Genomic DNA, 24,088 nt, shown 5'->3' on the forward strand with positions numbered 1-24,088 from the left:
TCAAGTACAGATTTTAAAAACATTTCTGTTGGAAAGATACTGGAGAAAACAATGGAGAATTGATTAGGGAATGGAGGAATAGGAAACCAAATCAGATCTGAAACTGACCAAATTGAAAATTTTATTAGGAAACTATGGGTTTTCTTTGTTTGTTTCAGTTCAATTAAATTTCCCTTCTTACAACTGTTGTTGTTTATGATTATTGTTTTGTTGTTGATTAAGAAGTTATAAGAGCTTCTGAGTGTGAAATTTAATTATTTTTGACTTGCCCTAATAAAATTTCTTTAATATTCTCATCCTCCACTGACATTTAAAGACCATAAAGTATAGCAAGTTATATTTGATAATCATAACTTCCATAACTAGTTTTCAATGATCAATCTTTCATTTTTTTTGTGACTTGAAAACCATGTAGTGGTATAAAAATGCATTAATTTGTTCACTTCCCAGTAATTTGATTTGCTCCCATTGCTCAATATAAGGCATATTTCCTTACTTAGGAAAAATACAAACAATATTTCATGTAGAAGTCTAATTATCTTTCCTCAGCCTTTTATTAGCTTTATTAAATTTTAAGTACTTTTTTTTTTAAATAGAGATCCTGCTAAAATAAAAGAATATTTGGAAATGTAGAACAGAAAGAGAGCATCAGACAACAAGAAAGCCCAAGATGTAAAAACATTAAAAAACCTCATATATTATACTAACAAGATATTCTTGCTCTGAACTCTGGGATAATCTTTATATATCATCATCAATGCAGATGGCAATTTGCAAAGGAAGAAAAGTTTTGCTGGTTCCTGCCTCAGTTTGATTAGAATCTAAAAATATATACAAAAAGGAGCAGGAAGAGGGAAACAGGACAATTCTTACACATTTCCTACACTAGGAGAAGATTATTGTGGCTCTAAAGTTAAGAGATAGGTTCCAACTCATTAGTATCAATGATGTGTGACAATCTTATAACTTCTTAAAAAAATAATAGCCATAGGCGTTTGTGAATCTGAAGAGTAGCAAAATCAGAGTCTGGCATTTTACTTATACGTTTTCTAGAAAAAAAAATGAATTGGTCAATACTTCCTGATGAGGTATAGTAGTAGAATCTTTTTGCAATTCCAGACAGTTGGGATCCTAAATATTGTCCATTCTTTTCTTTTTTCTTTTTTTTGCTTTAATTTAAAGTAACACCACATTCAGCTTAAATGCATCCTTTGCTTAATTTTATTTAGGTTACAAAATCAATGCCCTAAATCTTCTTAAACCTGAGGTGAGAGAGTTTTGGAAGCGCTTAAAAAGTTGCATTATCTCTCCAGAAGAAGGTGGAAGCATAGACCTCTTTGTTCCTCTGGCAGCTTCAGGTCAGTCTTACTTGCCACCCAGAAAAATTGGCATCTTTCCCATTGTTTACAATAGATCTTATCAAACAGGAAACTCCTTTGATTTGGTTGGGGCTTCAAAGGAGCTACCATATATTATGCAACGGTTAATTACGTGGCCAGAAACCATGAATGGTTTTGCTTCTTCCCTCTTCCTCCCCAAACCCTTTTCCTTTGGGTTGTGCCTTTTAGATATTAGCCAGAAAGTGGGCGTTATCACCACTTACTCATGCTTTCAAGTCATTTCCACAGTACAAACATAACCAGGGACATACATTGATCAAAAAGTCAAGATGTTGCCCTTAACCATGTGATTGAAGCCCCAATGTGTGTATGTGTGTAAGTATGATTGAGTTCTGTGATACAGGCTCAGTCAACAGAAATAGCATAAAAGGGTAGTAAAATATGAGGAGCGAAGAGAAAGCAAAAGGCACATACTGATTAGAAACATTATTCCGAGTGATTCCCCCCCACCCCCCCATAATGGCCATAACAGCTCATAGTGAATCTATTCCAGAAGTGGTAGCAATGCTGTGAGATCACAGCATCTGGGTCAAGGAAAAATCTCCTTCACCTTATTCTTTCAAACAGGCAGTAAAATTAAACTGAGAAAAAAGTAACACCACATTTCTTGTGGGCTACTGATTGCTCAACATAGAGCATGTGTTTTCCTATCTCCAGGAGGAACAGGCAACTGCATTCATCCACTCTTAGGTAGAACAGAACAGAACAGAACAGAACAGAACAGAACAGAACAGAACTAGAATTAGAATTAGAATTAGAATTAGAATTAGAATTAGAATTAGAATTAGAATTAGAATTAGAATTAGAATTAGAATTAGAATTAGAATTAGTTGGAAGGGACCTTGGAGGTCTTTTAGCTCAACTCCCTGCTCAGGCAGGAAACACTATACTATTTCAGACAAATGGTTGTCCAATCTCTTCTTAAAAACTTCCAGTGTTGGAGAATTTACAACAGGGGTGTCAAACTCACAACGTCACAGAGTCGTCACATGATGTATCATGACTTTTCCCCCCTTTGCTAAACTGGGCATGGGCATGGCCAGTGCATGACTCATCTGGTCTGCGGGCCCGCAAGTTTGACCCCCCTGATTTACAACTTCTGGAGGCAAGTTGTTCCACTGGTTAATTGTTCTAACTGCCAGGAAATTTCTTCTTAGTTCTAGGTTGCTTCTCTCCTTGATTAGCTTGAGGTTTATTTTAGGGTTGCAATTGCTACATTCTACATTTTTTTCAAATAATGTTTATTAAAACTTTGAATTAAACAATAAAAGATAATAAAGATTAAAAGAAAAAAAAATGCAAGAAAATAAATGTATAAAGGGAGGGGAAAAACCCTTCTCCCCAAGAAAATGACCCCTCACCCTCTTCATGGCAAGTAGACAGTAAACAATTCCATAATCTCTTCACCTTCTCTTAGCTAACAAATATAAAGCTCTTCACCTCATCACCTATTTCTTAACAATAGGCAAATCAAATAAGTAACTATGTTTTCAATCAAGTTACCAGCAAAAGATCCAAGCCGAGGTCTAAATTTTTAATCAACATACTGTATATAAAACTCAACATTCCTCATCTTGTCTTGTAAACTATAGGCTGTCCTCGACTTATGACCACAATCGAGCCGAAAATTTCTGTTGCTAAGCAAAACAGTTGTTAAGTGAATTGTGTCCTATTGTAAGACCTTTTTTTGTCACAGCAGTTGTTAAATGAATCACTGTTAGTTGTTAAGTGAACCATATAGTTGACTTTGGTTGTCAGAAGCTTACTGGAAAGGTGATCAGATGACCCCAGAACAGTGCAACTGTCATAAATACAGCCAAGCATCTGAATGTTGATCACATGACCATAGGAAGGCTTCAACCGTCATAAGAATGAAAACCAGTCATAAGTCACTTTTTTTTCAATGCCGTTGTAACTGTGAATGATCATGAAACAAATGATTGTAAGTCGAGAGTATAACAAAATACCATTTGAAAGTCAAGAAATGATCCCAATATCCTAATATAAACAAAATAAAAAAACCCAAATTTAACATGAGAGAAGGAGCCATTTCTCCTTCACAAAAAACCATCCCCAATCCACAACATTCCAAATAACACCTTATCCTCAAATGCATGCTACATTTTTAAACAATTATTTTAATCATTTTCAGAGGCAGGAAAAGAGATACTTTCACAGCTGACTCTTCTAACTGGAGCATTCTTCAGGACTCCTACAGGAATAGCTACGGGGTCTTATCAGCACAGTAGGTGGAGAAAATTCCTACATATTTGGGAAGATCTACATCAAATATTTGACTGCTGGCCATATTTTAATTCAGCTGCATCCCATCTTTTCCTCAGAGTTGCTGGGCCCAGGCAGAAGCCTCAGCAGAATTAATATGTATATATATATCTTAGATTTTTAGCGGATGAGATTGCTAATGACATTTGCTGGCAAAGAACTATTGCCAATCAGAAACTGACATATCAAGTTTAAGGATCAGTGGTCTGACTTGGCACAATAAACAGATGCAAATGGTATTTTGTAATGGGATCTTAAAAGAATCTAAACAGGCAGCAGCAGGTTCTTCTAGATCTTCTTAGCAATACTAAGAAGACAATTGAAATTGCTGGATGAACTATAAGATGCCACTGTAAAACAATGTTGTCTATATAGGCGTGTATGCTTCCACATGTTATTAACTTGCAAGAAGTCCAAGCAACAGGCTTTGAACAGGGGAAATTGGAGGAAAGAGAAACAAATTTAATTACATCATTAATACTAACACTTTTATGTTGTAGTGCTTCGTTAGCAAAAGGATTTGCCAGTGACATCATCATTGCCTGGTGGGTGCCCACTTGGGGACTCATTTTGTATCTTCATGATGTTGCCCACCTTAGTGGTACCCATTTATCTACTTACAATCGCCCACTTTTGAACCACTGGGTCAGTGGGGAGCTGGAGCGAGTGACAGGAGCTCACCCTGTCCTGCAGCAGCAACGTGTCTCAAACGTGAGGCTGCTGATCACCAGCCCAGTGTTCTAACCTCATGACCCATCGTGTTCCTACTACAACATTTATATGCAGCTTTGCTTTATTTTCCAGGGTTTTTAAATACAGAAAATGGTTTCTTATTTGATAGCATGTTGGTGCTCCCCACATCTTAGCTAATTCTGTTTTTTTGCTGGGGGGAGTGGAGTGGAGAGACTGGAACATAAGAAATAGTCCATGGACAGGGAAATGACTTTTGTGTTATTACAGTCCTCAGTGAATGGCTGGGAAATCAGAAGAAAGAAAGCTCTCCTCCGCTTCTCTACCTCACTGAAGTAAAACTGCAAATATGGCTCAGATTCACTGAGCTTCTGGAAGAGACACTGGATGTTGTCAGGAAAAAGCTGAGTCCATATTTTTTTGATCTGCAAAAGAAGATGGTTGGCAAAATTCTTGGTAATTTTTCTCATTATGGTCCTCTATGTTATATCTGAAATAAGAATTCCATTGGACATTTTAGACTTTTTGCCAGTATAAGAAATGCATCCCACCTTAACAATGGTGTTCGGTTTACTATAAAGATAGATGATGTTTTTTGGCTTGGACTGCACATTATAGATGTGAATTTTTCCGTGTTGTGTATTTGTGCATGCTTGTATGCATTCAAGTCAATGTTGACTCCTGGCAATGGCCTGGACATGCCCCTGCAGTTTTATTGGCAAGATTTTTGCCCTTGCATCTTTCTTAGGGGTGAGAAAGAATGACTAGTCCAAGGTCAGCTAACTGGCTTCATGTTTAAGATGGGACCTAAACCCAGTTTTCTGTTTTCTATCCTGGTTATGTTAATCACTATTGCAAAGTGGCACTGTATATGTAAAATCTCATTATTGAGTTTGAGTTCAAATACTTATCAGGGTCAATACTGTACAATTGTGGGCAGTCAGCTAGATTTGATAGATGCTATCAACTAACTCTTTGTGTCTGGATCTGTGAATGTGCACACACAAGTAACTGGGTAATCAGAATATGCAAAATAATCTAGTTTAAAGGGAATTTCCTGTTTTTGTCCCCCTTTAAATAAAACTATGTAATGACAAGTAGCAACCTTGTGAGTTTGACGCCTTAAAGTGACTAATATTTCATACACAGGTCAAATTATGTTTAATACTATGCATTGGTCCAATATTCAAGACAATGAAAGAATAATCCAGACTTTGGCTAAAGGATTAGTTGAACTCTCAAGAGGAAACCACGTATGATAAGTGTAATCTTTTAAAGTACTATATATTAATAATAATTTGCAATGGCATCAGTTTTGACTTCAGGGCTTAATTGGAGTCCTTCCATTGGCATCATTGTACTATCTTTAAGACAATGGGTGCTTCCCCTTGTTGAGGAGGCAGGGTAATATTATTTTGTGGTGGTCCTGAAAACTAGGAGCTAAAACCCTGGTTCTATGCATAAACTATCACTTAAAATGGCCACATCATTGTAATCCCCCTAGCACAACTGTTTCTTGCTTCTTAGATATGTTGGATCACATGGAATGTGATACATGGAATAAATCTCTCTGTGAACTCACTTGCTAGTCTGATAGCCATTATGCCCCTTTTCAGAAAATATTCCAGAGATGATGTGAACGGAACAGGGAAAACCTTGCAGCGTCTTTGTTTACAGGCCAAGTGGCTTACTATAGCATCCATTTTGGTAGACCAGAAGTCCCTATCTCAGATCTACCTAATGTTTCTTACAGTTCTCTTCATAAGTTGATCACACATAGAAGGGTATAAAAAAAGATTGAAACTATTATTCTTGCTCCAGTATTATGACATTTGTGCACTTAGTGCCACAGTTACAAAGCACACACAGCTGACTGTGTATAGGTATACACAGTCCGCTGTGTGTGCAAAAAAACATCAGAACATGTTAATCTCTTCCTCTTTTTTTGCACATAACTGTATTTTTAGACAACAGCTGAAGAGGGTTGTATTTCTCCTGCGATTTAAGATGCATGCAGTGATAAGCAGGAAAGTGATTAGAAATGCTAGGAGTTCTATGATTTGACACAATGCAAATAGCTTTAATTCAATTTAGCTAATGAAGAAAAAATCTCTTTATTGAGCAACCAGCCAAAAAGTACTTTCCTATCCCTGGGCTTTTGTAAAGGTGAATAGCTGTACTGTTACAGTCTGCCTGAGAACAGTTGCTCTCAACTGTTGTTGCTTTGAGAACAAATTGTCACCAGTATCCTTAAGAAAACTCCTTAAGCAGTTGAATGAAATTGATCTGCCATGGGTTTCTCCATATCTTCCACATCAATCAGCTTGTGCATGATAGCCCCTTTTCTTAGCATGTGACAATGAAGTATCAACCTGATCATTTTGTTAATGTCATATGTTTTCACTGGCTATCTTTATATGTGTGTTGGGAGAAATGATTCAGGATGAATTAGCTGGTGAAAGTGTAGAATCATGCCATAACTTGCTACTCTGGTACAACCTGGACCTAATTTACCGGTATTAAAATGAAAGGAAATAGCTGAAACATTATCTGTACTTCCTCTCTTACTAGTTGATTGGCAGTGGCTGTATCTGCATGAAAGGAAACAATAGGCATATTCTTTTAAGCATTTATCTGTATGATTCTTTAGGAAAACCCTCTGGAATTTCTATCATCTTTCCTCATGAAGAAATGTAAGAATGGAGAACTTGGAGACCAGGATTTCTTGACCGAGGACACTTCAGAATCAGGGCTTGATGTGCTACTTAAGGTACACAAGAATCAAGCGTTGGGTTTTTGCTACTCCTATAATTTTTAGTTTTGTCCTTATTCTGTTCCAAACCTTTTTCTTGACAAAGTGAAAGATAAGTGGTTTGTCGTAAGATTTGAGGTCTTTGATGGATCATTACTTGAATTTTTTTATTGAGAAGGTATTGTTAGAATAATTTTATATCCCTGTATTGAAAGGAAGGAAATACGTAATTTTATTAAAAAGATATCTACACTCTAATTCTCTGCTTCAGAATTCATAAAATTGAACTCATGTATAATGTATATGTTTCCAACATGGAAACTTTAATGATTGAAGTGACCTATTTTAGCTAGTGCTGTGCAAGCCAAAGCTATTTCAGTAGCTCATGCAAACAAGTATCTAAATGTGAAACAGTATATTGAAATCTTCAGATAAGTTGTGCCAATCTTGAGACGAATGAACGGTATAATGTCTTACTTATGGAACAAGAAACTAGTACCAGCAGTACTATAGAATAGAATTCTTTATTGGGCAAGTGTGATTGGACACACAAGAAATTTGTCTTGGTGCATATGCTCTCAATGTACATAAAAGAAAAGATACATTCGTCAAGAATCATAAGGTACAACACTTCCAACAATTAACATTTTAACATTTTGATTTCAAAGCAAAGCCCAATAAGGTTTCACCCCAGGTAAGCATCTGTAGTGCTGAGTCTGGAGAGGCTTTTGAAGTAAAAGCAATATGTTTGAATCTCCTTATGGTTGTATATATGAAAAGATGCTTCCAAGTTGCATAGCCAGAAATCAGATAGTAATACACTACATCAGGCTTTAGATGGTTAAAATACGCATATTTTTTTAAAAAAAATAGTTGTCTCTCTCTTTGACAATTAGATAGATGAACCTCAAGATGTGATAGAGAGGCGCCAAAGCTTTGCCAGAGAACTTCTCTTAAGTGAGAGAACCTATGTGCACATTCTGGAAATTGTGAAAGATGTCTATGTTATACCATTAAAAGCAGCACTGGCATCCCATCAGACCATCCTAAGTGATATAAGTATTCAGCTCATCTTTTCTGATGTCTTGGACATTTTACAAGTAAACAGGTATATTCCATTGACTACTTTGAACCATTCCACTATTAAAAACTTTTAGAGATAAAACAAAGCAATCCCTAGCAACCCAGCTCTAATAAATACTCAAGGGTTTGGGAATATAATAATTTGAAGTGACTAGTAGATTTCCTGAGACATAATTTCTTTCAGTGTTGACTCCCTGGACAAGTTTTCTTGGCAAGTTTTTTCAGAAGTGGTTTGCCATTGCCTCTTTCTAGGATTAAGAGTGAATGGCCTAATATCTTCAACCTGGCTTTGTGCTTCAGGGAGGACTAGAACTACAGCCTCCCAGTTTCTAATGCCTCAGGGGTGTCAAACTCAAGGCCTGCGGGCTGGATCCAATCTGCGGGGTCTTTAGATCTGGCCTGCAGGGCTCCCTGGAAACAGCAAAGGACTGGCCCACAGTGCCTCTGCAAGCGAAAACGAAGTTCAAAAGGGCCACGACCTCTGTTTTCATTGGCAGAGGGCTGCAGGAGGCCATTGTTTGGGGCTCTCCATAGTCTCACCTTCCTCCGCTGAAGACAATGGATTCTCCCAGGCCTCCCTGGGCCACCACAGGCATCCCCCAACATGAGTGATGTCAAGCTGGCCACGCCCCCCCTGGCCATGCCCTCCCGCCCTCCTGAGGTCAAACACAACCCTGATGCAGCCCTCAATGAAATTGAGTTTGTCACCCCTGCCTTAACCGCTACCTCAAACTGGATCTCTGTGTTCCAGTACAGTTAACTGCTTTCTAATCTGGTTTGTTAAAGAATCATAAATAGGAGTATACATTGAATATATTTTTTGATTTTTTTGATTTTTTGATTTATATGCCGCCCTTCTCCGGAGACTCAGGGCGGCTTACAAGGCGTTAAGCAATAGCCTTCATACTTTTGTATATTTTATACAAAGTCAGCTTATTGCCCCCACAAACCGGGTCCTCATTTTAGCTACCTTAGAAAGGATGGAAGGCTGAGTCAACCTTGAGCCTGGTGAGAATTGAACTCACAGTAATTGCAGGCAGCTGGAAGCTAAATACTACCTTTAACAGTAGCTGCACCACTCAGGCTCCAAGTGTTTGTTTTCAGTGAAAAGCAGGATAGGAAGCTCAACATTTCAGATCAGGAGCAACTGTGTCAATTTCCAAATGAAAGAAAGTAGTAGGAGCACTATTATCTGTACAAGCCAAACCCCAGGCCTGGTTCCAGTTCTGAGCGCCTCCATTTCTGAACCCCTTAAGAATAATTCAGAGAAATTTGGATAGGTATGGAAATTCAAGAAGAATGATTAGAAGACCGGAAACAGTTCTGTGCAAAATGCATTGCTACAGTGAAGTACTACTCTTGTAGTACTGATGCAGTCATATCCTTTGGAAAACGTGGTACAGCTGGGCTTTCTCAGGTCATCACCGCCCAAACAAACACCTCACCTTCACCAGCGGTTCCAGCACTGTAGGAATGTGTCTGTTCAAGCGAACAACCTGAGAAAGCAAGCCATCAGTGCAGCCCCACTGACCTTTGACAGGGTTGCCTTGACACTTCAAACAGGAATCTTCACTTGCATCAATGTTCTTCACAAAATGCCTTTTCTAAATGGTTTGTGTAGCTTAATAACTAGGTTTTATGTGGTTATGAAAGCACTTCTCCAATACCTGGAGGGGTGGCTCACAGGCAAAAATCAAAGGCTGCCTCTATCATTTTGGAATGTAGAGAGGAAAGTGGATTCCATTTGAATGTAGAATAAATATCCTAATGGTAACAGCAGATCAACACTAGAACCAGTAAGGGAGATGGTGAGCTCCCTTTTACTATGGATAGCTAGCTATTCATGGTACTTTAATTTGAATTTCTGCACTGAGGATGGGGTTGGATTTGGTAGTTTGGCTCCTTGGATTCTATGATTCCTCACAGTGGCTGGCAAAGCAGTAATGTATTACAACGTTTAGAGTGAACATTTGAGAAAGTTAAGTTCTCCTCTCCTTTGTAAATTGTAAATTGGTTGGCAGAGGCGTTCCCAGTTTTGATAATGAGATAGATCAGCTAGAGAGATTATTCTTGACAGTATTCTTGGTAAGAGATTTGCTTTTTTTCCAAGATGTTTTTTTCAGTTTCTAAATCTAGCCTACAGCCCTGAGATTTCTTTAGTTTCCTCTTCTGTCACTCAGGCCTGACTCTGGCTTACTGTAGGTTAGCCAGGTGCTGCTGTCTGATAGAACGTCAACTGTTACAGGCAAGTCTGGATTAGCAAGCATTCCACTTCATGCAGGTGATTTCACAAAATTTCCCAAGGGTAACTGCCTGAATGCTTAAATGTGTTTTTTTTCTCCAAATGTGGGTCAGGCAAAGTATCAAATTTGCTGAAGGTTATACAAAGCTGAGTTTCTTGTTTATATATGGATAGCTCTAATATATAATCACTTGTAGTAATTCTAGATATACAGAGTCACTTGGTATAAGGCAGGCTGCAATAACCGGATACTGGGGATCTTCTTAGTAAAAAACGCATTGAACAGCAGCATTTAGAAGTGCCAACTATTTTTCAAGGGACAGGTCCTATTCTACTACAGTACTTTCTCAGATTTCTACTTGGGTATGTGCTGAACTTATCAGTTTTTAAGAATAGAATATCTTAAGGTTGGCCAATTGAATACTAAGCTTACCTGCAATAAATTAATATCATAGATAAATAGTTTTCTGTTAGCCTTACTGGGATCTTTTCTACTTAGAGTAGAGGCAGACCCATTAAAAGTAAGCCTTAAGTCTTGCCTCATGCAAACTGGGAGGGAGATGAATCCTTAGATGTAGAAACATAATGTTGTCACCACCAGCTGTTGCAACTTGTCTGCAACCAGATAGAAAGATAGAAACACCCTTCTGTGTCTGTTCCAAATACAGGTGTTTTTTAGCTGAGTTAACACGAAGACTTAATGAATGGAGCCCTGCCCAAAACATAGGAGACATATTCATTAAGTTGGGCCAGCAGTTTCAAACCTATACAGACTTTTTCAACAACTATGCAGTGACTCTGAAAACTATAGATAAGGTAAGAATGCACAAATCTCCCAAGATCTGTCTTATTCTCTACAGGTTTTTTTTTTAATTAAACATACTCTTGCTAATTCATTTAAAATGCACGATGGGCATTTCCCTTTTACCACTTTCAAATGGTGCCAGTGATGGAAGCCTTTGGTTGTGGCTAGCATGCATATAACAGGTTTAACTGGAATTCTCCTCCTCTCAATGGAGCCAGAAAATAGGTTTAAAGCTGCTTGTGATCATGCCTGGAGGATTTTCCGATTCCTCTCCCTTGAGGCCAGCATGTATTATGGCAAAAGGTTATTGCCATTCAGTTGTTTCTTTTTAATCTGTTCATTTCTAACCGGATATCAGTGTTTGTGTTTTTCCTGTAATTCCGTCCATCTCCCTGTACTAATATTGCTTCTGTCTTCTCATTCATAACCTACTTTGATATTTCAGTTAATTTTACTATGTAGCCCAGCTACCTGTTTTTAGATAGCTGTGCTTTCCATCCAGTATAAACCAGTTGCTATTCATTGTGGTTTTTCTACTCCACACAATGTCAATTGATGAAGCAACCATTTGTTTCAGGTTTCAGATTTATCTCCAGAATTGACACTTGGCTTATTTTAGCTCTATAGGATATCAAATTACAAAATAAGGAAATATAAGGAAAACAATACCTGCCGTATCAGATGCATAATCAATATTTATTATCCTTATCATTACTCATCCCTGTGAACTTGATGGCCTTAACCTAGTTTGAGCTGTTCAGTGAGTTCATTGTATCTATTTTCATTAAATAAAATGTGTTCCTTCCAATCATAATCACACACAGCCACAGATTGGGGCACAAATTACAGTTGAATGCCTAGTTTCAGGTTGGCACAAAATTACATGCAAACCATAGCTTCGAGTGGATTTTTAAAAAATCTGATCTGCCTATCCAGAGAATTCTTAAACTTCTCAAGCCAACTTAGAAAACATTAACCTTCAGTTATCATTGTGTTGATTGGGAATGATGGGCTTTATAATTCAACATATCTAGCTGCAGACTGGTGGAGAATGTTGTAATCCTCATCCAATAATAGAGGGATGCACATTACTGTTGAAAACTCAAAAAGGAAATGAAGGCAAAATATGTTGGCAACTTCATTAAGGCAATAATAGTCTGAATACATTTTCTGCTGCAGCTCCCTTCAGCAACTTTTAGCACGTTTGATGTGACTTTGTCTTGCTGATTGTTGAAAGAAATCTTTCTTTAATGAAACCATCTTGACCTGAGCAGATACACTAGACTTCTAATTAACATTCATAATGCCATGATATCCTTTAGACAGAAAGCATTTTATGAACTGCCTGGCCAAAGAAGGGAAGAGTTATGCTGAGTCAGAGTGCTATTAGATTGGGGCAACATGAAATGATATCTGTATTAAAAAAGCTGAGGGGTACCCACATGTTGTTCATGGAAAATAATAGTGAAGTCTACCGTGTTTTCCTGAAAATACGACCTACCCCAAAAGTAAGTCCTAGCTTGATTTTTACATGTACACCCAATATAAGCCCAATATAAGGCCAATGTAAGTCCTAATTAATACCTCAGGGTGCACGGATAAAAATTAAGCTAGGGTGGGGATGGGGGGGTGGAGCTACCCTACTACTTACCTTCGGACAGTTGCAGCCAGGCCTTGCACATCCTGACACCTGCCTTGCCGGCCCATTTCTTCTACCTGCAAGGCTTTCCTGAAGGCCTCTGCAGGCGATAACAGAGCTATGGATCGATCCGGAGCTCTGTTATCGGCTACAGAGGCCTTCAGAAAAGCCTTGCTGGCTGCAGAAGTAGTTTCTGAAGGCCTCTGACAGCAAAACGGAGGCTGGGGATGACGCGCACAAGTGAGGTGAGTCAGTGGATGGCCCCCCCACCCCAAATAAGACCTGGTGCAAAAAAAATATATACATAAGACCCAGTGGTGAGTCTCAGCCGGTGTTACCACCAGTTCACTTCATGCACACGCTTCACACGCACAACAAACTTGCACTCCATACAAGCGCAGTGTATTACAGAACAGCTGAGACGTGGCAATCCGCTCTGCAGCACCTTTCAGCTGGGCGAAAAACAACCAAATATAAGGTATGTATAACGCAGGGGTGGGCGGTAACCTAACTATCAGAGGGAACCGGTTTGTTCTCAGCTCACCGTTGTCGCTACTGGCTCGGCCAAACCGAGCCGAACTGGTAGAAACCCACCACTGATAAGAGTCTTATTTTGGGGGAAACACAGTAATAGAAACAAGCCATTCACATCTAGTTCCTCACTGCTTCAGGTTTCAATGCTATATCTGGAGAGATTGATAGTGTCTCCAGAGGGAGTCAAGGAAGAGTGGGGCTTGATTATCATTCTTCCTAAGCTCAGTTAGATTCATGAATGTGTTGCTTGAAACTTTTAACTAGTACTGGTAGTAATTATATATTTTTTAAAAATATTCTTATAGCATTATATTCAGTTCTCTATAGTTCAAAACTATTTGAATTTATTAAGTATGATTGACTAGAAATTTATTTTTTCCTGGTATCCATTAGTACATTCTTCAATATTTCTCATTTTTGTTCTGAGACCTATTTGTGAAGATCTCAAAAATTAAAAATAAGAGAAGCCAAACTATGAATTTAATCCATACTTATACACCAGATGATTTGCCTTCATTTGAGTCCTTGTTTTTTTTTTCACCATTATATCCTTGAAGAGAGATTTAGCATAACCCACTTTCCTTGATGGGTAATATTCTAATGATTGAATGACGTTGCAATTTCTGAGAGCTCAGTTTAGAGATAGCTCAGGATTCTAATGCAGCACCTTTAGAAACTGGCAATAACAATGTTTCCCTTGTTGAAAACTCTCTGATTGAACCAGATTAGACAATTGTACTGTTTCATACATAATCTGGTCATCATGATAATCCAAACCTCTTGTTTCCATAGTGCCGAGAAACTATTCCAGTATTTCGTGCTTTCTTGAAGAGACATGATCGGACTGTTGTTACCACCATGAGAAGGTAACCCAACAACTTCACATAAGGATTGTCTTAACCTGGGAGCAAAACAATTGGCACACATCTTTTTCAGTGGTGAAATCCAAATTTTGTTACTACCGGTTCTGTGGGCGTGTCTTGGTGGGCGTGGTATGGCTTGGTGTACGTGTCTTGGTGGGCGTGGCAGGGGAAGGATACTGCAAAATCTCCATTCCCAGCCCACTCCAGGGGAAGGATACTGCGAAATCCCCATTCCCATCCCACTCGGGAGCCAGTCAGAGGTGGTATTTGTTGGTTCTCTGAACTAATCAAAATTTCCACTACTGGTTCTCCGAACTCCGAAAATTTCCATTACTGGTTCTCCAGAACCTGTCCAAACCTGTTGGATTTCACCCCTGGTCTTTTTATTAAAGTTTAAATATATCTTCCGTGAGTTTGAATTCTGACTTAAAGAGGGATTCCTAATAAATAAGGAAAATAGCAAAGTTAGGCTCTATCAAATAATGCTTTTCAGAAAATTGCTTCAGGAGCATGATGCCAAGCATGTGTCCAGAACTGCTAAAGTTGTTCTAGAAACACAAAACCCCAGAAATTTCTTGGTCTGGCTCCATCAGCCATAATCCTTTGACTGAACTGGAATAATTTGCAAGGAAGTCCAGGTAGCTTCAGCGGTGGCTAGAGTACTACCTGCCCTTCAGCCACATTTTCTTCACAGGATAACATTTTTTTAAAATTTATATGCCGCCCTTCTCCGGAGACTCAGGGCGGCTTACAAGGCGTTAAGCAATAGCCTTCATACTTTTGTATATTTTATACAAAGTCAGCTTATTGTCCCACAAACCGGGTCCTCATTTTATCTACCTTAGAAAGGATGGAAGGCTGAGTCAGTCTTGAGCCTGGTGAGAATTGAACTCGCAGTAATTGCAGGCAGCTGGAAGTTAAATACTACCTTTATCAGTAGCATTAGTCTGCTGTGCCACTCAGGCTCTTTAATACTGTATATTCTTTTTTCATCTAGAAAATGCACACTATTCCCTTCTCATTAGCAAGTTTATATATCTGCTTCCATATATGTGGAAAGGAAAAATTTTATGGTTGCATAGAGGGTAGGAGCAGAAGCAATATTAATTTCTTTTCATTTCATATTCTGGCTGGCAAAAAAAATATTTTAACTCCTGATTTTGGCTCTTAGTTGAATGAACATAAACACTACCCTGTTTCTCCCAAAATAAGACATCCCCTGATAATAAATCCAATCGGGCTTTTGAGCACACGGCAATAAGGCCAAGCGCTTATTTCAGGGTTCAAAAAAATATAAGACAGGGTCTTATTTTTGGGGAAACATGGTAGCGTCTTCCTCCTTCTTTCTTTTTCTTTCATTGGATACATTGTCCAATATATTTTGGGAATGTCTCACACCCAGGAAGGAAGGGAAATGATAGGTAGGCAGCTGACATGATAATTTGACCTATTGGCTAAACAATCTGCATATCTGGTGCTGAGGTCTTTTAAAGTTGTGATCATGGTGGCATCGACATTAGAGAAATCTTCATTGTAAAGTAAAATAGAGTAATCTATCTAGCATGCATATCACAGCAGTCTGTACAACATCCAGTTTTATAGATAAGATTTTTAAAGCAGTTAAGTTGCTTATAGAAATATGGTATTTCTACTATATGAGTTATTTGATTTAGCTTTAAAATTTGTCTCCTAACAATTTGTTTTGACTATTCTTATCTGCCATTTTTCTAATTAAAACATTAAATGTATGTGTTTCCTGTGTAGCTTACAAGAACTTCTGCTCTGCCCTTCTAAGAGGGTCAAAGAATACATCACTCTCCTCTGTGCCCTTAGACTTCACACTCCTCAAGAACACACTGACTACGAAGACTTGGCCACTGCAATTAAGCAAATGAAACAACTCAATGATTACATAGACCAGGTCTGTCTTCTACATTTCCTTTAGCATGAGGATTATTTTGCACCCTTTTAGATGAATGCATGCTACATGGAATATCTTCTAATCTAATGAACCCAAATGGGATTGTGAAATAGGAGTACCACCTCCTCCTCCTCTTTTAATGCAATGGGATTCACGGTTTCAGTCACATTCTGGAGCTGCTGTTAGTTGCAAAAGGAATAACTCAAAGCCAAAATAACGATATGATATTTCCTTTGTGGCTAATAGGAGGCCAAAGTAGCAAACTAGCTGAGAAATTCCAGTCACAGCTGTTCAGTTTTACATCTTGGTAGATTCTTCCAGATATGCTCATACTCAGACAGTAACTAGAGAATTATTTTCCAAGCAATGGTACTACAGCCAGCAGAATTCCTATCACAGGGAGAATTAGTATCAACTTGGTTATTCTCCAGAATATTCTCCAACCCATTAAATAGATTGTAGACCAGATTTATCTCTCTCTGTGTGTGGTAAAGGATGATCTGTCACAATGCCAGGCTGTGGGGGATGTTCTTGTATAGCTGGATTTGGATTGATACAAAATGGATAAACTTTCTCACTTAAATTTGTGGTTAAATTGCTCTATGCAATAGAAAATTAAAGCATGTTCTTTATTTCTTCTGACTGCTATCTGGTGTTCAGGAACAATATGTGCTTCTTCGTCCTACATAGTGGCTTTCACGATCTTTCCATTTTTGGGTTGTAAATAAATTCTGCTCTTAAATTGTTGGACTTTGAGGTATGCCTAGGATACTTGGAGAGATTCCATTGGTATGGAGGCCACTCTAAAAGTCTAGCAGTTGAAGTAATTTGCTGATGGGAGATGTACTGTTTTAAACAGTTTTTCTTATTGGAATGTGGATTGTCACTTTGGTAGTGCAATTCTTTGTTATTATTATTTTTTTTTGATAGGCATGCCACTGTTTCCTCTGCTGATAAGAATATCTTTTTCTCTTGTGAATTTGATCCTGTTAAAGAAGTTATTGGTTGTATTGTGTGTGTTTTCTAGGTGACTTTTTAAAATTATGACAAATGCTTTGTACACTCAACTGAATCTACATTTTGGATTGTATGTGTGGGAGGGCAATTGCTTCCAGATGTTGCATGACTCTTTTTGCTATGAATCCTGAGATAGGTAATTTCCATAAGGAATTGATTTGTTTGTTCTGTCCATCAGAATGAAAGACAGTCCAGAGGCAAAGGTCTTTAAGTTTCATGATTATATTTATTAAAATGTTTACATGCTTGGTAAGGTTTGGTACTTTATATAATAAGGCATGAACGGCTAGCTTTGGATCCATAGGTGTGTAGGTTCATTTTGTCATGAAATGAAGTAATAATTTCATCTTTCTCAATTGTTAAGTCTTAGATTTTCTGAAGCCACTGCAAGGGTGAATTAATTGTATGGTTATTCCTATTTATGCAATTTCCAATTTTTTTTAGTGAGCCCTAAGTTGTATGTTGTGGTTTTAGGTAGCAATACAGTTAGATAGCTGTTATGTTTGATTTGCCTATTTTTGGGGGCATCTATTAAAATAAGAGAGGATGGCTTCACAACTTTTCATATGCTATTTGTTGAATACTCAATAAGGGAGTGAAGTCAAAAGAATAGGCTTCATTCAGGTCCGCTGTCTAGGCGGGAAAAATAGTTCAAGCCAATTGGCTAAGCCATCTGACAGACCCTATAAAAGGGTAAGCTGTCAGACAGAAAGTTGCTGGGTTTTGCTTGTTAATAAAGAGTTGAAGTTGAAGATCTGCCTCTGTCTCTTCAATCGCCTACTATCTGACACTATTCATCTTTTCTAAGCTATCCTATGGTATCTACATCATTGACAATTTTCTTGGTTTGCTTGTCCAGTTCCTTTTAGGTTTGCGTATTTGTATTGTGTAATTTATTTATGATTGCACGATAAATGCAACAAATATGTAAATGCTCAGTTGTTCATCTGGTACACTTTCATCATATGTTAATTTTTACTTGGGGAGTCTACTACGTAAGACATAAATCATCAGAACTTGTTTGAAGGCAATCTGCTCCCACAAAAGTTCACTTAGGTGTTTTAAATGTATGCAAATATTTTCAGACAGGTGACTCTTTATATGAATATTGAAATGAAGAAAATTACATTTTCTTAGCAGACAGTAATTTGAGCTGATCCAGGTAATGCTTTGAGGGCTATAAAATAGGTTCTCAAAATTTAATCCAAATATACATGACGGATTCACTGTGCTAAATTTGACTTCATTTTTTTAAAAAAAATGACTTTATTTTTTTAACAAAAATTAACATACAGTTGTTTTATTTGCTTTTTAAAGAATATCTTCTTGATTATGCAGCATGGCCCTCTAAAGAGATCCTTGCAGTAATTTACTTCAAATATATTAAATTTTCTAGTTGAAACTGAATGTGGGCAGAAATGATCAGCTATTGAGTGTGCAACAGTGCATCCAAGGAGGTCCTGTAAGTAATCAGCTTTGTTTATATGAAGCAAAATGCCCAACAAGTGCATACCATTTATTTGTGATAATATCAGAAGATGTTTCCATAGGATGAGTTTCATGTCTTCAACAATACATGACAAAGATAAAAACAATAGATTTACTCAAAGAAATATGTTTTGGTAGAATGACAAAAGAAAAGTAAATGCCTTTTTTGAATGGGGAAGTTGATTGGAAAAGTATTAAAAGCTACAATATGGGAATGTGTCAATTACAGGTCAGTGTGTATAATAAAATCACGAAAATAAAAGTTAAAGCAAGTAAACATAATGGCTGAGTTACTAGATTTGACTATGCTAAAATCCCATTCAAGCACAGAACTGCTTTATTTTACAGTAACTAGTGTCCTTGACTAGGAATAAGGTTTCTATAGTATTTGACTCATCTTCAAAGGCAGCTCCATGTTGAGTTCATCGTGATAGCCCAGCTGCAAGGTGTCCTGGGTTTGAGTTACTGTTACCAGTTCATTGTGGGAGGTAAACTACAATTGTTGTGTCAGCCAAAACTAAGGAATAGATCCCCTGGCCACAGCCTAGTTTACATGATGATTTAGCAGGAGTTTTCAACACAAAAGTTCCTTCTCCAACTCAAGGATTAGCCTATTCTAGGAGATCATGATCCTAGCAAGAACCATTAGGTTTAGTGTTAACTACCCTGATGTTTATAAACACAAGAAACTATGTATTGTCATGGTTTATTGTTTGTTAGTTTGAGTTTGTTTCTTCCTATTTCAGACCCTAATTATCTTCAGATACCAATGCCACTGGACCTGGAAGTTGGAATATATTAACAACCCATGGATAGTTGGATTGATGTATTGATTGTATTGTTTATGGATCAAACGTATCAATCACTGTAAACCATCAATTAGTGAATCATAATCAGCCATTTATATATTCATTGGAGTGTTATGTTTTTAATTGCTGTTTGACACCCACAATAATGATGTTGAAATGGGTGCCCATACCGACTGGGAAAAAAATAGAGTAATCTAAGAATGTTGATCAAAACGGCAAAAAGTACATCTGATGTTTCAACTTCAACTTCATTTTAGAAGTCTGTGATATATAACACTTGCAATTAAATGCAAAGTAACTAAAAATAATGAAGGAATTTGGTAACAGTCTGCATAATTTTTAATGTTCTCATTCACAGCAGTTATTGAAAGCCAGTAGAGATCTAATTATGGTACAAGATGTGGCCCAGCTAAATTGTTCTCAGAGAATGAATTTGCCATTCAGGTAAATGTATCAGTAAAAATATTAAGGGTAATATAAACAAAATGAGGACTAGCATTATAGAAATGTTCCTTTGTTGTTTTTTTTTTAAGTTTTCTTCTTTCTAAACAGAGACCATGAAGATAATAATTGCTAAATGTATTGAATTATTTATTGGGTAAATAATGTGACATGTTGCATACTTTCCTTTTTAGAGTGCAATAAATCTTTTTTTTAAAAATAAATAGAAAAATGCAAATATAAACATAAACATAAACACAGCTATAAAACCTTAAAGTATATCTCTGGGTAGTTTTGAGACTGCTTATCCATAGAGATTCTGCCCACTCAATTCAAGGGCACAAAGAGTGCCTACACCAATGGTGGAAAGTTCCTATCCTCAAGGGATCCTGAAATAGGCATTCTCTTCAGGGACTTCCCTATTCTGGAGCAGCTTGGTCCCCAAAGGGCAAGGGTAGCTTCCATTCTCCTCTCCTCCTGGAGGTTCATTGGAACTTGGCAGATTTGGAAATCCTTGGGACTTGAGAGGCTACCAGAGGTGGGTTTCAGCAGGTTCTGATCAGTTCTGGAGAACCAGTAGCAGAAATTTTGAGTAGTTTGGAGAACCTGTAGTAAAAGTTCTGACTGGCCCCGCCCTCATCTATTCTCTGCCTCCCAAGTCCCAGCTGATCGGGAGGAAATAGGGATTTTGCAGTAACCTTCCCCTGGATTGGGGAGGGAATGGAGATTTTACAGTATCCTTCCCCTGCCACGGCCACCAAGCCACGCCTACCAAGCCACGCCACGCCACGCCACGCCACACCCACAGAACCGGTAGTAAAAATTTTTGAAACCCACCACTGGAGGCTACATCTCCTGTTGCTAGAAATATTAATCCTAATTTTAGATCTAGTTTTCAATTGCATTTTTCTTATTGTATGTTACTATCACCAATGCCTTAGCTGCAGCTGTGGCTTTAGTGTACTGCTTTGAGTAACCTTGACTGAAATGGTTCATAAATTTATAAATAAAAATATTTTAAAAATTAAATATAGGGGTGACAATTAACTATAATATAATTATATTATCGGGCAAAATGATAGGGCAATTGTACTGCTAACATTTGTCACTCCTAAAATGTACAGCAAATCAGCCTTTGTAATGAGGTCCTTGCTGAACTTTGAGTTTGAGCAGTTAGAGTATGAGTATGAATGGGAGAAACTTGTTAACTTCTGTATTTTATTGTAGTGATCTAAAAGATTGTTTTTTGTGCGTTGTCTTGTACCTTTCAAGGTATAGACTTTTGCTTATTTTTCCTTTTAGTACACTTTTATAAACATTCACTATAATGCATTTTTTTAAAATGTTTACTGCATTTGAATGTTCTCCTGCGGTTGTTAAATTATTTATAAATAATATTAACATGGATAACTAAACTAATCTTTCATTTTTTCCCAGGTTGTATGAGCATACCCACGATCTTAGGCTTTTCCTGTTCAATGATATCCTTGTGATTTCACAACGCAACATCTCCTACAAGCCCTTTGAACGAATACCCAAGGTCACGTACCAGTTTTTGGCTACAATCATGCTCCATCAGCTCCAGATTGAAGACATTCCAGATTCTAAATGTATGCTTTTCCTTACTCTAAAATAGTAAAAAAGAAAGTTGAATGCAGTCATATATATATGTAATTAAAACATTGAGCATTGTTACAAAATCTCAGAGACATTCTCAGAATCAAACTATTACTATGTGATACTTGTAGTGAGTTCTGACTTCTGGTAACTTCCTGCAATATTCTTGACAAAAAAGGTGCGCTTTGCCCTTGCCTTCTTTTTAGGGCTGAGAAAGAGGGGCTGGCCCAGGGTTGCCCAGCTGGCTTCCTGCCTAAGGAGGAATTAAAACTCCCAGTCTTCTAGTTTCTAGTCTGATGCCTTAATCACTGAATCAAACTGGCTCTCTCTTCTTTAGCATGAGCCTTAATAGCATACAACATTGCTTTTGAAAGTAGGCTTGTTCTGACTTGAGCATTTAGGAAAGAAAGACCCTCGACTCCATTTTGAAGTAAAAGGTTTACTTTTATCAAAGTCAAGCGGTTACACATAAGCAAAGCTGAATCTGAATATCCCCGCACAAAGCTTGCATTTTCCCCTCTTCCCTGGTCCTCCCCCCCCCTTGACCAGTCAATGCCTTTCAGGTTGGGCACCTCTTTGGTGGAGTTTCACATTCCATTCCCATGGCTCCATCCTTGATTGGCCAGTTTGTTCCCGATTGACACCAGTGGCACCCTATCTTTTCCCCCACCTATCTCCGCAATCTCCCCCTCTCTCTGAATTTGATGGCAGGATGCCAGCAAAATGGAGTATGCTGAAGATGGCAGAACCTGACATTCTTGCAGGTTTTTTTTTAAAAAAAAATGTAGCAGGAGAAGCTCTGTTTTAATGATCTCGAGCCCATTTGTCCATTGGATGTGCAATTTCTGAAGTGTATTTGTTCACATAAGAAACAACCTGGGAATTTGAGCATCAGTTTGAGGACGCTGGTGGTAATAAGAGGTCAAGATGGTAATTTGTGGCAGTATGATTGAAACTCCCACCTGTTGTTTGCACGTCTGTTGATGCTGATATAAAAGGGGTGATGCTTCCATGATGACCATCTTAGATTTTATTTTAATCACATCATCCCTCCCGCCGCCTTGCAGATACTGCCGATTGAGACTTAGGGTGGTGTTTTTTGGGTCAATGAACAATGGGACTGGCAGGAGATGCTTAAATCAGGATCCTGGTTTAGCTCAACAGACAGAAGCACTGTAATTTAATACCAGCTGTCTGCAATTAAAGTAAGATCGAATCTCACCAGGCTCAAGGTTGACTCAGCCTTCCATCCTTTCTAAGGTAGGTAAATTGAGGACCCAGTTTGTGGGGGCAATAAGCTGACTTGTATAAAATATACAAAATTATGAAGGCTATTGCTTAACACACTGTAAGCTGCCCTGAGTCTCCGGAGAAGGGCGGCATATAAATCAAATTAAAAAAAAAAAAGATATCCCACAATTCCTTGAAAGGCAGGATCCAGGGATTACAGAAGCTGCGTGCCAACTTCGAACCGAACCTGGCAGCAGCCATTTTTCTATTTCTCAGCTGCCCCACAGAGGGGGAAGAGTGGGGGAAAGGAGGTTGGCATTACAACAGAGAGCTTTCTCGTGAGAACCAAGGTCCTCTCTACTGGCAACAGATAAGGTTGGGGAAGGAATGCCTGGAGAGCCTGCCAATTAACCCAACTGGCCAGTGGCACCTGTGAAACTTGGGCATGGGGTTATGTCCTAGTTTAATTATACTGAAACTGCAGAGAAGTATTTAGAATTGGTTTTCCTTTGAAGCTGTGCCAATATGATGTACTTGATAAGGAAGGCCTTTGAGAAGGAGCTAAGTCTCCGAGTTCTAATTTGCTTATTAGTCAGAGCCTTGACAAGTGGCCTTAAAGCACTGCCCACCCCTCTCAGCCCTGAACCTAACAGCAGAGTGAAGCCTCCCCCCAGCCTACAATGTCCGGGCTGTGTGAACTGAACCCAAGAGTTAGGGGGGAGGCTTCACTGTGCTGTCAGGTTCTGGGCTGAGGGGGGTGGGCAATGCTTTAAGGCCACTTGTGCAGCTGAAGCAAGAAACGCCTCATCCCAAGCCCTCCCCTCCCAGTTAAAGAATGAAGTTTGAGGGGGGAGAGAAAAGCGAGGCGGAAAAAATAGTCGCTTCCCAAATCTCCAAAGGATGTGGAGTTGAGATCTGGCTAAATGGTCAGTGCGCCATTACCAAATAAAAGCAGATGGGAGGATATTCACTCCTGTTGCTTCTCTCCCTGTCTGTCTCTCTGCCTGTCTTCTCCGCCATGTCTTACCTGACTTATGACTTACCTCCCTCATCTTTCTCTTACTGTGACTGTTGATGCAGGTGAGAGAAAATATTCACAAATTTTCACTGTGAGTCTGCTGTAAGTCTCAGTATTTACTGCTGGGCTGGTAGATTTATCAAAATGAGTGCATAACACTGTAATGGATGCTAAATCATATCCAAATCCCTTAAGGCTTTATTTGAAATTCTGGAAGTCTATTTAGAATACAAACTAGCATGTACTGTATACCCAG

General features: G+C 38.3%; 1 protein-coding gene across 2 annotated transcripts in view; it reads left to right on the forward strand.

Moving 5' to 3' along the window:
- ECT2L (epithelial cell transforming 2 like) overlaps positions 1-24,088 on the forward strand; it is a 46,037-nt gene that overhangs the window by 16,425 nt on the left and 5,524 nt on the right. The window contains exons 10-21 of one of the 2 annotated variants that reach the window (XM_034418908.2): positions 1,230-1,358; positions 3,553-3,645; positions 4,644-4,829; positions 5,523-5,626; positions 7,024-7,143; positions 8,022-8,233; positions 11,119-11,266; positions 14,221-14,294; positions 16,056-16,212; positions 18,626-18,691; positions 19,885-19,970; positions 21,405-21,577. In XM_034418908.2, the coding sequence (XP_034274799.2) occupies positions 1,230-1,358; positions 3,553-3,645; positions 4,644-4,829; positions 5,523-5,626; positions 7,024-7,143; positions 8,022-8,233; positions 11,119-11,266; positions 14,221-14,294; positions 16,056-16,212; positions 18,626-18,691; positions 19,885-19,970; positions 21,405-21,577 (1,548 nt within the window). Of the gene's footprint in view, positions 1-1,229; positions 1,359-3,552; positions 3,646-4,643; positions 4,830-5,522; positions 5,627-7,023; positions 7,144-8,021; positions 8,234-11,118; positions 11,267-14,220; positions 14,295-16,055; positions 16,213-18,625; positions 18,692-19,463; positions 19,662-19,884; positions 19,971-21,404; positions 21,578-24,088 lie in introns of those variants that run through there. The other variant, XM_060692251.2, reaches the window with a different exon arrangement.

The sequence above is a fragment of the Pantherophis guttatus genome, chromosome 1, assembly GCF_059756535.1.
Source record: "Pantherophis guttatus breed Tessera chromosome 1, ASM5975653v1, whole genome shotgun sequence".
In the NCBI taxonomy this organism is placed as follows: Eukaryota; Metazoa; Chordata; class Lepidosauria; order Squamata; family Colubridae; genus Pantherophis; species Pantherophis guttatus.